At 39.5% G+C, this 13,644-nt stretch overlaps 1 protein-coding gene across 3 annotated transcripts in view; it reads left to right on the forward strand.

The window, feature by feature from the left end:
• The window catches only part of LOC123527419 (uncharacterized), a 176,033-nt gene that overhangs the window by 116,608 nt on the left and 45,781 nt on the right, over positions 1 to 13,644 (forward strand). For all 3 annotated transcript variants that reach the window (XM_045306860.2, XM_053523311.1, XM_045306859.2), the window contains exon 9: positions 8,959 to 9,181. In XM_045306860.2, the coding sequence (XP_045162795.2) occupies positions 8,959 to 9,181 (223 nt within the window). The remainder of the gene's footprint in view (positions 1 to 8,958; positions 9,182 to 13,644) is intronic.

Genomic DNA, 13,644 nt, shown 5'->3' on the forward strand with positions numbered 1-13,644 from the left:
CTTGTAGGATAAGTCAGATTTAATGGTACAATCTTTTGATGGTTGTATGTTGTTGTTATAGTGATGTATTCTGCTAGGTCGGTTGACAGTATATCGAACCATTGGTTGCTTGTCTATTGTTAAAGTGATGCTAACCGCTAGCTCTGTTAACACTTTAGTGTGTTAACCGCTAGGTCAGTTAAATTGTGAAAACCGCTAGGTTGGTTAAAGTGTGTTAACCGCTAGGTCGGTTAAATTTTAATGTGTTAACAGCTAGGTCGGTTAAAGTGTGTTAACCGCTAAGTCCGTTAAAGTGTGTGAACTGCTATGTCAGTTTAAAGTCTGTTAACAGCTAGGTCAGTTTTCAGTGTGTTACCTCTATGTCGGTTAATGGATAGGTCCGTTTACAGTGTGAACTAGGTTTTGCCCATTACTACGTAGCGTAATTCCTAGTTTCACAAGTCCGCAGTCTGCAGTTGCTATTTTAGTCAATTTATTGATGAAAACATGCGCTTGCTTGCTCATCAGTCAGTGGGCCTGATATCATGCAGCCTTTTCTTCCACTTATTTATACTATTGATAATTTGATATACAGTTTTGTTCGATATCTTTGGCGTAACTTGTTTGTATAGAAGTGTTGACCTGGAATAAAGTGCTATTGCTTGTATGCTGTTGTTAGTTATTGCCTTGAGAGGTCCTAAAATAAATCACACTTGGGAGTCTAACACGACAAACTAGTATCAACAGTGTTAGAAAAAAATGGTAACTACTTTTTATGACCCTGCTACGCACCTGGATCGGATGACATCACTGCATGTGCATGGGTTATCGCAAAATAACCGTTGACTGAATAAATTTAATTTACGTCACCTCAATGCAACAAAGTCGTATCTTATTATAAATTTATATAGAGATACGACTTTGTTGTGTTGAGGTGACGTGATGTTCTTCTATGTGTATATAGGTTATTTGCTGGTTGTGTTAGAATACTATATGGAATTGATTCAAACTTAAAATAGTTGTTCCACATCATCACCCACATCATATGACACAGTGTCTGTAACTCTTGCAGCAATATTTCACGAATTATGCCCCCTTATACTTAGAATTTAAGGTTAATTTTGATGCATTTTTACTATATCTCTGTTATTACAGAGAGGATTTGATTAAAATTTAAAATAGTTGTTCAACATCATCACTCACATCATATGACACCAAAGCCATAACTCTCACACCAATATTTCATGAATTATCCCCCTCCCCCTTTTACTTGGAATTTCAGGTTAAAGTTTTGATTATCTTTCACTCTCTCTCAGTTATTACTAAATGGATTTGATTCAAACTTAAAATGGTTGTTCCACATCATCACCCACATCATATGACACAATGTCCATAACTCTTGCAGCAATATTTCATGAATTATGCCCCCTTATACTTAGAATTTAAAGTTAATTTTGATGCATTTTTACTATATCTCTGTTATTACAGAGAGGATTTGATTTGAATTTAAATTAGTTGTTCCACATCATCACTCACCTCGTATGACACCAAAGCCATAACTCTTGCACTAATATTTTATGCATTATTCCCCCTTTTTACTTAGAATTTCAGTTTAAAGTTTTGGTGCACTTTCATTCTATCTCAGTTATTAGTAAATGTATTTGATTCAAACTTGAAATAGTTGTCCCAACTTATCACCCACATCATATGACACAAGGTCCATAATTCTGGCACCAATTTTTAATGAATTATGCCCTCCCCCCCCCCCCCAACCCCCAACCCCCCTCTTTTACTTAGCATTTAAGGTTAATTTTGATGCATTTTCACTATATATCTTATTACAGAGAGGATTTGATTCAAACTTAAAAATAGTTGTTCAACATCATCACTTACATCATAATTATGACACAAGGACCATAACTCTGTCGCCAGTATTTCATGGATTAGCTCCCCTTTTTACTTAGACTTTCAGGTTAAAGTTTTGGTGCACTTTCACTCTATCTCAGTTATTAGTAAATGGATTTGATTCAAACTTAGTAGTTGTTCCACTTCATCACCCACATCATATGACACAAGGTGCATCAATCTTGCACCATTATTTCATGAATTATGCCCCCGTTTTGCTAAGAATTATACTTATTTAATGTCTTAATACACTTTAGCTTTATCTCTCTTATTACTTGATACTTTTGACACAGACTTATAAGCTATTGTCCAATATCTTCATCCACATTGGAGTCATCAAACACTCTAGTGACAGCTTTAGCTTCCGCAGAATGTGCCCAGTTTCACTACCCAGCATTGAAATAGTCGAGCGCACTGTCTCCTGTGACCCTCAAACACCCCCCACCCCCATTATTATTAATAACAGGTACTTTGATTCAAATTTAGTAGTTTACAGTAATAACACCCCACCCCTACTCCTGACTCACTGACTCCCACCTTGGCCACATCTGACCCAAGGTAATATGAATTTCACTGTCAGCAAGTAACAAATGACTGTACAGTGACAGAAGTGGGGGCATACACTGCACCGGCGGAGCACCGCCATCAGTAAAAAATGTTTTATTATCACATTATATGTAGGAGACCAGAGAGAGTTATGGTCCTTGACTTAGTGAAAAATACTCATAAAGTGCTTAAAAGTTTGCATTGCATATATCTTAAAAATACTTTACCTTGGAGTCATGAAAGGATGTAGGAATATTGTAGGGCTGGGACGATTTCAAAATTTTGAAACTGGTTAATCATTTGTATGAAATCGAATCAAACCGGTGTAACGGTCAGATTTTTCCACAGTCAGTTTTTTCCCCGGGGAAAAAAACAACCGGTTGATTTCTTCCCCGGGGAAAAAATCAACTGGTTGTTCCCCCCCCCACCCCACAACCTGGTTGGTTTTTTCCCCCCTAGTTTTTGTGCATAAACAAGGGAGAAAAAAAACAACAAGCAGTTTTTTTCTCCCCCCTGGTTGCTTTTTTCCCCCTCTAATAACTAAGTTTTTGTGCATAAACAAGGGAAAAAAAACAACAACCATTTGATTTTTTCTCCCCCTTGGTTTGTTTCCACCCCCCCTCCCCCTCCCCCCTAGTTTTTATACGCCTGTTTGAAAAACGGGACATGTTATGCGAACGCCCCTGGCGGGCTGATCATGGGCGGGCGGGTGGGCGCCATCCACAGACTTTGTCCGGAGTATATCTTCTACATGCATGGTGGGATTTTGATGAAACTTGGCACAGTTGTTCACCATCAAGAGACGGAGTGTCATGCAAAAGAACCAGGTCCCTAGCTCTAAGGTCAAGGTCACACTTAGAGGTCAAATTCAAGAATGACTTTTTCCGGAGCATATCTTCTTCATGCATGGAGGGATTTTCATGAAAGTTGGCACAATTGTTCACCATCATGAGACGGAGTGTTGTGCACAAGAACCAGGTCCCTAGGTCTAAGGTCAAGGTCACACTTAGAGGTCAAAGGATACAAGAATGAAAACTTTGTCCGGAGCATTTCTTCTTCATGCATGGAGGGATTTTGATATAACTTGGCACAAATGTTCACCACCACAAGGCGGAGTGTCTTGCGCAAGAACCAGGTCCCTAAGTCTAAGGTCAAGGTCACACTTAGAGGTCAAAGGATACAAGAATGAAAACTTTGTCCGGAGCATTTCTTCTTCATGCTTAGAGGGATTTTGATATAACTTGGCACAAATGTTTACCACCACAAGACGAAGTTTCCTGCACAAGAAACAGGTCCCTAGGTCTAAGGTCAAGGTCACACATAGAGGCCAAAGGTCAGATACAAGAATGACTTTGTCCGAAGCATTTCTTCTTCATGCATGGAGGGATTTTGATGTAACTTGGCACAATTATACACCATCATGAGACGAAGTGTCATGCGCAGTTCCCTTCTTTAGAATTACTTCCCTTTGTTGTTACTATAAATAGCTTATATTGTAACTTTTTCATTACTAGTCGTAGGGAAAAATCGAGTCCACTTTTCTGTAGTACAACATGCATGTTACATCCAATTTTGAGGTGTATTTTGACCAATCTCTACCTGGTAAGGATTTTTGTGTGGACGAAGGGAGGCATACAGTTTTTGAACCGTCTGTCAGTCTGTCCGCAATTTTCGCCGGTCTGTCAGTCTGTCCGCAATTTTCGTGTCCGGTCCATATCTTTGTCATCCATGGATGTATTTTCAAATAACTTGGCATGAATGTGTACCACAGTAAGACGACGTGTCGCGCGCAAGACCCAGGTCCGTAGCTCAAAGGTCAAGGTCACACTTCGACGTTAAAGGTCATATTTCATGATAGTGCAATGATGGGCATGTCCGGTCCATATCTTTGTCATTCATGCATGGATTTTAAAATAACTACGCATGAATGTGTAAGACGACGTCTCGTGCGCAAGACCCAGGTCCGTAGGTCAAAGGTCCTAAACTTTAACATCGGCCATAACTATTCATTCATTTGTTTTTTTTAAAGATTAACTTCCCTTAGTTGTTACTATAAATAACTTATATTGTAACTTTTTTATAATTGACCGTAGGGAAAAACCAAGACCACTTTTCTGTGGTACAACATAGATGTTACTTTCCAATTTTAGGTGTATTTTAAGGTATCTCTACCTGGTAAGGAGTTTTTTTGTGGACTTAGAAAAACAAAAGAATTACAGTGATTACTAAACAACCACAAAATTAAAATTCCATCTGCAAATACAGGTGCTAGAGTAAAGAAATTTGCTGTGATGGGCGTATATTGTGACATTCTGGCACTCTTGTTGTGCATTAACAAGGGAGAAAAAACCAACCGGTTGGTATTTTCTCCCCCCTGGTTGGTTTAATATACAGTGAAGGGATAAGAAACTGACTAGTTGGTTCTTTCCCCCCATGTATGTGTATATCTGCATGTCTGAATAATACACGGTGAAGGGGGAAGAAACTGACTAGTTGGTTCTTTCCCCCCATGTATGTGTATATCTGCAAGTCTGAATAATACACGGTGAAAGGGGAAAAAATTGACCAGTTGGTTCTTTCGCCCCTGGTATTTGTATATCTGCATGTTTGAATAATACACGGTGAAGGGGGAAGAAACTGACTAGTTGGTTCTTTGCCCCCTTTTATGTATCTGCATGTCTGAGTAATACACAGTGAAGGGGGAAGAAACTGACTAGTTGGTTCTTTCCCCCCTGGTATGTGTATATCTGCATGTCTGAATAATACACAGTGAAGGGGGAAGAAATTGACTAGTTGGTTCTTTCCCCCGTGGTATGTGTATATCTGCATGTCTTAATAACACACGGTGAAGGGGGAAGAAATTGACTAGTTGGTTCTTTCCCCCGTGGTATGTGTATATCTGCATGTCTGAATAAGACACAGTGAAGGGGGAAGAAACTGACTAGTTGGTTCTTTCCCCCGTGGTATGTGTATATCTGCATGTCTTAATAACACACGGTGAAGGTGGAAGAAACTGACTAGTTGGTTCTTTCCCCCCATGTATGTGTATATCTGCATGTCTGAATAATACACAGTGAAGTGGGAAGAAACTGACTAGTTGGTTCTTTCCCCCGTGGTATGTGTATATCTGCATGTCTGAATAATACACGGTGAAGGGGGAAGAAATTGACTAGTTGGTTCTTTCCTCCGTGGTTTGTGTATATCTGCATGTCTGAATAATACACGGTGAAGGGGGAAGAAATTGACTAGTAAATTCTTTCCTCCCTGGTATGTGTATATCTGCATGTCTGAATAATACACAGTGAAGGGGGAAGAAACTGACTAGTTGGTTCTTTCCCCCCTGGTATGTGTATATCTGCATGTCTGAATAAAACACAGTGAAGGGGGAAGTAATTGACTAGTTGTTTTTTTCTGCCCTTGTATGTATATGCATGTCTGAGTAATACATGGTGAAGGGGGAAGAAAATGACTAGTTGGTTTTTTCCCCACTGGTATTTGTATATCTGCATGTCTGAATAATACACGGTGAAGGGGGAAGTAATTGACTAGTTTGTTTTTCTCCCCTTGTATGTATGTATCTGAATGTCTGAATAATGCACGGTGAAGGGGGAAGAAACTGACTAGTTGGTTTTTTCCCCCCTTGTATGTATGTATATCTGTATGTCTGAATAATATACGGTGAAGGGTGAAGAAACTGACTAGTTGGTTCTTTCCCCCCTTTTATGTATCTGCATGTCTGAGTAATACACAGTGAAGGGGGAAGAAACTGACTAGTTGGTTTTTCCCCCCTGGTATGTGTATATCTGCATGTCTTAATAACACATTGTGAAGGGGGAAGAAATTGACTAGTTGGCCCTTACCCCCCCTGGTATGTGTATATCTGCATGTCTTAATAACACACGGTGAAGGGGGAAGAAATTGACTAGTTGGTTCTTTCCCCCCTGGTATGTGATTATCTGCATGTCTTAATAACACACGGTGGAGGGGGAAGAAATTGACCAGATGGTTCTTTCCCCCCTGGTATGTGTATATCTGCATGTCTTAATAACACACGGTGAAGGGGGAAGAAATTGACTAGTTGGTTCTTTCCCCCCTGGTATTTGTATATCTGCATGTCTGAATAATACACGGTGAAGGGGGATTGACTAGTTGGTTCTTTCCCCCCTCCCCTTGTATATATGTATCTGCATGTCCGAATAATACACGGTGAAGGGGGAAGAAACTGACTAGTTGGTTCTTTCCCGATTTTATGTATCTGCATGTCTGAGTAATACACAGTGATGGGGGAAGAAACTGACTAGTTGGTTTTTTCTTCCCCCTGGTATTTGTATATCTGCATGTCTGAGTAATACACAGTGAAGGGGGAAGAAATTGACTAGTTGGTTCTTTCCCCCCTGGTATGTGTATATCTGCATGTCTGAATAATACAGTGCAGGGGGAAGAAACTGACTACATGTAGTTGGTTTTCCCCCCCTGGTATGTGTATATCTGCATGTCTTAATAACACACGGTGAAGGGGGAAGAAATTGACTAGTTGGTTCTTTCCCCCCAGGTTTGTGTATATCTGAAAGTCTGAATAATACATGGTGAAGGGAGAAGGTTTGTAAATATGATGTTAGTTTGCTGACTGAGGCATAAAACTCGAGCATTTTGCTCATCCCCTTGCGGCCTCGAGCGAGCGGTGTTTTACTGTATATATAATTAACCCCATGTACAAAAGAGGTCATCAGACATTCTGTTGATGCAAAATGTTCTATTTTAGGTATGATTAAGTTTGCAGTCTGTTTTTTCCCCACTAGTTTTTGTGCATCAACAAGGGAGAAAGAAGAACACACTAGGGGGAAGAACCAACCAGTCAGTTTCTTCTCCCTTCACCGCCTATTATTCACACATGTAGACACATACACTTGTACATACTAGGCGGAAAGAACCAACCAGTCAGTTTCTTCTCCCTTCACTGCCTATTATTTCACACATGTAGACACATACACTTGTACATACTAGGGGGGAAAAACCAACCAGTCAGTTTCTTCCCCCTTCACCGCCTGTTATTCACACATGTAGATACATAGACACTAGGGGGAAAGAACCCCCTTTACTGTACATTAATCACACATGTAGATACATACATACTAAGGTGGAGAGAACCAACCTGTCATTTTCTTCCCCCTTTACCGCCTATTATTCACACATGTACATACATACACACTAGGGGGGAAAGAACCAACCAGTCAGTTTCTTCCCCCTTCATCGCCTATTACTCACACATGCAAGTACATACATACTAGGGGGAAAGAACCAACAAGTCAGTTTCTTCCACTTTCACTGTCTATTATTAACATAATTATACTTGCTAAGGGGGAAAGAACCAACCAGTCAGTTTCTTCCTCCATTACTGCCTATTATTCATACATGTAGACACCAGTCAGACTTCTACAAAATTTGTTCAAATCATGACCCCCGGGGTCAAAATTGACCCCGCCCCAGGGGTCACTTGATTTTACATAGGAAAATCTTCAAAAAATTTCTAAAAATAAACCAGAAGGCCTAGATCTTAGATATTTGACATGTAGCATTGCCTAATAGACTTCTACAAAATTTGTTCAAATCATGACCCCCGGGGTCAAATTGACCCCGCCCCATGGGGTTACTTGATTGTACATAGAAAATCTTCAAAATTTTCTAAAAATAAACCAGAAGGCCTAGAGCTTAGATATTTGAATGTAGCATTGCCTAGTGGACCTCTACAAAATTTGTTCAAATCTTGACCCCCCAGGGTCAAATTGACCCAGCCCCAGGGGTTACTTGATTGTACATAGGGAAATCTTCATAAATTTGCTAAAAATAAACCAGAAGGCCTAGATCTTAGATATTTGATATACCTGTATAACATTGCCTAGTAGACCTAAAACTTTGTTCAAATCATGACCCCCTGGGTAAAATTGACCCCGCCCCAGCGGTAACTTAATTGTACATCGGAAAATCTTCAAAAAATTTCTGAAAATAAACCGGAAGGCCTAGAGCTTAGATATTTGACGTGAAGCATTGCCTAGAGGACCTCTACAAAATTTGTTCAAATCATGACCCCCGGCCTCAAATTGGCACCGCCCCAGGGGTTACTTGATTGTACATAGGAAAATCTTCCAAAAAATGTCTAGAAATAAACTCGAAGGCCTAGAGCTTAGATATTTGGTGTGTAGCATTGCCTAGTGGATCTCTACCAAGTTTGTTCAAATCATGACCCCAGGGTCAAGCTTAAATGCAAATCTTCATAGCAACCATTTAACCAGGTGAGCGATATAGGGCCATCATGGCCCTCTTGTATTTTGAGTCTGGGATAAAATGTGGTCTTGTTCTATACCCATGTATAGGTCGCACCGGTCCTTCTTGACTAGAATTTCGGTAAAAAAGGTGCGTCTTATACTCGTACGATGAAGGTATATCTTAAAAAATATTTCACCTAGATTCATGAAACCATGTACTGTGACAAGAAAGCATCTAGTCTTATTGCATGTTTGGTAATTTCAGGTATCAGATGGTAGAATTTATACATCTTGTGCAGTAGATGGTGAGATCAAAGTGTTTGAAGTCAGAGACAACAAGCTGCACTGTATCTATGCATCAGAGACGCTTCACAACATTGCTGGGGACAGCCTCACTATGAGACATGTAAGATCACTGAGTGTCAGGGGAGAAAATATTTATTATGGTGATGATGGAGTTAATCTCAAATCACTCATTTGGAAAAAAGGTAGGATTTGAAGAAATGAAGTAAATTGAAAGATAAACTCAAACCCAATGTATGATTGTAAGTGTGGCTGGTTCATTGTCCACAATCTGTAAAACATCTCCTTCTCTGAAGTTACAAGTCAGAATTACCCCAAACTTGGCATGTAGCATCGTGGCAAGGTTCTGTCCAAAGTGGTTCAAATGGTTCTTGATTTATTTAAGGGGCATATAGAGCTAAAAATAGAGAAAAAAATCTTTAAATGACTTCTCATGAATAGCATTATCATAAGGTCTTCTCTTCATTTTGTTCAAAAGTGGCACTAAGGGTAAAAAATCTTTTAGAAAAAACCTTCAAGTATCAGTTACACTTTACTGGATAGCGTTAATGGACATCCGACGGAAAACAAATATTTCTTGTGTTTCAACATACGTTTTGTTGGAAACTTGTGCATTCACTAGCCTGTTCTTGTACAGTTCATGTTGGTGATGTCCGATGAACCTGATTTGTGGCCGGACACTATCTGACATGCAGGAGTCAACCGGATATGTTCCGAACTTTTGTCGCATGTTCAGCCAAAGATTACTGACAAAGAAAGCATCAAAACTGAAGAATGGCTGTGAAATGGTGTTCCACAGTGTCAAACCAAGGATGTACATCTGGGAAGTTATTGCAAGTGCCTAGCTGTCCAGTATTCTGATGCCTAGCCTGCTTCTAACTTTCTTGTCATCAACATTTTTACTGAAACATCTTCTCCTCCTGAAAGAACAGGTTATTCCCTCCTTCGAAGAAGGAGGGGTATATTGTTTGCAGATGTCGGTCTGTCGATTGGTATGTAGACCAGTTGGTTTCGGGATGATAAATAAGAACGCTTTGGCCTAGGATAGGGAGGTTGGTCATGACCAGCAGATGACCCATATTGATTTTAAGGTCAGTAGGCTAAAGGTCAAGGTCACAGTGACTAGGAACAGTTAAACGAATTCCGGATGATACCTCAACAACGCTTGGGCCTAGGGTCATGGAAGTTGATAGGGAGGTTGGTCATGACCAGCAGATGACTGCTTTTGATTTTGAGGTCAGTAGGTCAAATGTCAAGGTCACTGACCGGTATGTTCTAAATAGTTTCTGGATGATAAGTCAAGAATGCTTTGGCCTAGGATCATGAAAGTTTATAGGAAGGTTGGTCATGATTAGCAGATGACTCCTATTGATTTTAAGGTCAGTAGGTCAAAGGTAAAGATCACAATGACCCGGAACAGTTGAACGGTTTCCGGATGATAACTCAAGAATGCTTGGGTCTAGGCTCATGAAAGTTGATAGGGAGGTTGTTCATGAACAGCAGGTGACCTTTAAAGATTTTGAGTTCAGTAGGTCAAAGGTCAAGGTCACAATGACCTGGAACTATCAAACAGTTTCCGGATGATAAGTCAAGAACGCTTGGGCCTAGGATGATGAAAGTTGAAAGGGAGGTTGGTCATGACCAGCAGATGACCCCTATTTTGAGGTCAGTAGGTCAAAGGTCAAGGTCACAGTGATCCAGAACAGTTAAACCATTTACGGGCGATAACTTGAGAACGCTTTGGCCTAGGATCATGAAACTTAATAGGGAGGTTAATCATGACAAGCAGATGACCTCTATCGATTTTGAGGTCAGTAGGTCATAGGTCAATTTCAAGGTTACCCGGAACAGTTAAACAGTTTCAGGACGATAACTTGAGAACGCTTGGGCTTAGGGTCACGACACTTAATAGGGAGGTTGATCATGACCAGCAGATGACCCCTATTGATTTTAAGGTCAGTAAGTCAAAGGTCAATGTCACATTGACGCAGAACAGTAGAACCTTTTTTGCCAAGCAACTAGAGAATGCTTTGGTTTAAGATCACATTTGTTACAGAGGTCACTTATGACTGGTAAATGACCTATAATTAATGATTTGAGGTCAGTACGTCAAATGTCCAGTGCAAAGTGACCAAATAATTTTTGGCAGACAGACAGACAGACACACGGCCGGACAGGAGTAAACCTATAGTCCCCTCCTGTCTCACCTCATTGAATTTTTGAAGTCATCCGAAAACATTTATTCGTGTTACTTCCATAGGGAATCGACAGAAGGTAATTTCTTGCATGACATACTAGGGACCCTGTGTATACTTCCGGTTTCTAATTTTGTACCGGTATTTTATGAGAGTATATGTCTGTAAAACTAACACGGAATACTTGCATGTAAATGATTCTGAAGCATTCAGTCACATTATATTATCAGGTATGATAGCGAGTCACAGAACCCCCCCCACCCCCCACCCCCACCCTCTAATGGATTAGTACATGCATAGCACAAAGGGTTTGACATTAAATAACATTATATACATACATGATTGATAGAGACACTTCGGTATGTATTTTTAGCTCACCTGTCACGTAGTGACAAGGTGGTCTGTCCACAATTTCTTGTGAACACGATAGAGACCACATTTTGCAATCAATTTTAATGAAACTTGCAAATAACTTGTATTGGCATAATATCTCGGTTCCTTTCGAAAACTGGCCAGATCCCATTATGGGTTCCAGAGTAAAGACCCCTTAAAGGGCCAAAATTTGCTATTTTGGGCTTGTGAACAACAATAGATCTTGGATTACATGATGAATACGGCAGATCCAATCATAGGTTCCAGAGTTATGGCCCATGATTGACCCCTGAAAGACCCCAAAATTCATTCATTTTTACCTTGTAAACACGATAGACAATTTACATTCAATTATAACCACACTTACACACAACTTAAGTCACAATAAGATCTCAGTTCCTTTCGAAAACCGGCTAGATTCTATCATGGGTTCTAGAGTTTCTGCCTATTTCTATTTTGGCTTTTCAGCCGTAATAAAGGTTTTATTTATGCTTTGATTTGATACAAACTTGCACAGATGATCTCAAGGCCAAGTTCGAAACTGGGTTATGTGGGGTCAAAAACTAGGTCACCAGGAAAATCGAAGGAAAAGCTTGTTAACACCCTAGAGGCCACATTTATGACTCTATCTTCATGAAACTTGGTCAGAATGTTTATCTTGATGATTCCTATGCCAGGTTTAAAACTAGGTCATATGGGGTCAAAAACTAGGTAACCCTGTCAAGTTAAAGGGAAAGCTTGTTAACACTCTAAAGGCCATATTAATGACCCTATCTTCATGAAACTTGGTCAGAATGTTCATCTTGATGGTTACTAGGCCAAGTTTGAAACTGGGTCTTGTGGGGTCAAAAACTAGGTCACCCAATTTAATCAAAGGAAATGCTTTTTAACACTCTAGAGGCCATATCTTTGACCCTATCTTCATGAAACTTGGTAAGAATGTTTGTCTTGATGATTCCTTTGCAAAGTCCCAAACTGGTCATGTGTGGTAAAAAACTAGGTCACCACTCAAATAAAGGAAAAGCTTGTAGAAGCTTGTAAAAGCTGTAGAGGTCACATTTATGACCCTATCTTCATGAAACTTGGTCAGAATGTTTATCTTGATGATTCCAAGGCCAAGTTTTACAGATGAGCGATACAGGGTCATCATGACCCTCTTGTTATTTCATTTACACCCTTAAAGGACATAAATCGCATACTTAAGACACAAAATGGAATACAGTGTCAGTTGCTAATAAGAGTTCAGATCAAATATCAAAATTGGCAAGTCTGCATACAGTGAATGTTTTTTACCATTTAGATAAAAAGTAATTTCTTTCAAAAACGCAACAACTATGCAACATCTTACTTACATATATTTATGGAGTATCCATGCTTACTTCAGAAAACAACATGGACTATTGGATTGCAAATCACTTTAAAATGTTATTTACCAGTATCATGACTTGGTCGCATGAATTTCCATGCAATGAGTGTGATCAGTCAACATTTTTTCAGCATTTTAAAAACATTACTTGTCTGTTTCATCTGTTATATCACATATTTATGTTCAACTTACCGTAAAATTTAAATACACACACTGTGTAAAGCAAAATAATTAATTTGAAGATGATTTCTTACCTTCGGCCTGCCAGTTGTTTGATTGGTCGCAACAGGAAGAGTTGCCCTTTAATTGTTTTGAAGCTCATCAATTCCCATATAACAAAGTAACCTGTGGATGGATCTTCATTAAACTTAATAAAAATACTATGGGGCAGTGATGCACACACAAACTTTGTCAAGATCTCTTCAGTAACTGAAGAGTTGTTGCCATTTGATTGTTACATCTTTCGAAATATATTCCGCTCATTCACAAAACAACCTAATTGGCAGGGATATAAATTCACTGAATTGACTTCTTCATCTTACGAAGTTGTGTACATGGTCTTTTAATTTGGGTTTCACACAGCCAGACTAGAATTTTGTGTCTAGTCAAAAAGGACTTAGAATGTTGTTTTGCATGTATCTCAAACAGTTTATGACCTAGGATTATGAACATTTTAGGAATAGTATTTAGCATGTGAATTTGTGCACCTGGGGTT

The sequence above is a fragment of the Mercenaria mercenaria genome, chromosome 14 (genome assembly GCF_021730395.1).
Source record: "Mercenaria mercenaria strain notata chromosome 14, MADL_Memer_1, whole genome shotgun sequence".
Lineage (NCBI taxonomy): Eukaryota > Metazoa > Mollusca > Bivalvia > Venerida > Veneridae > Mercenaria > Mercenaria mercenaria.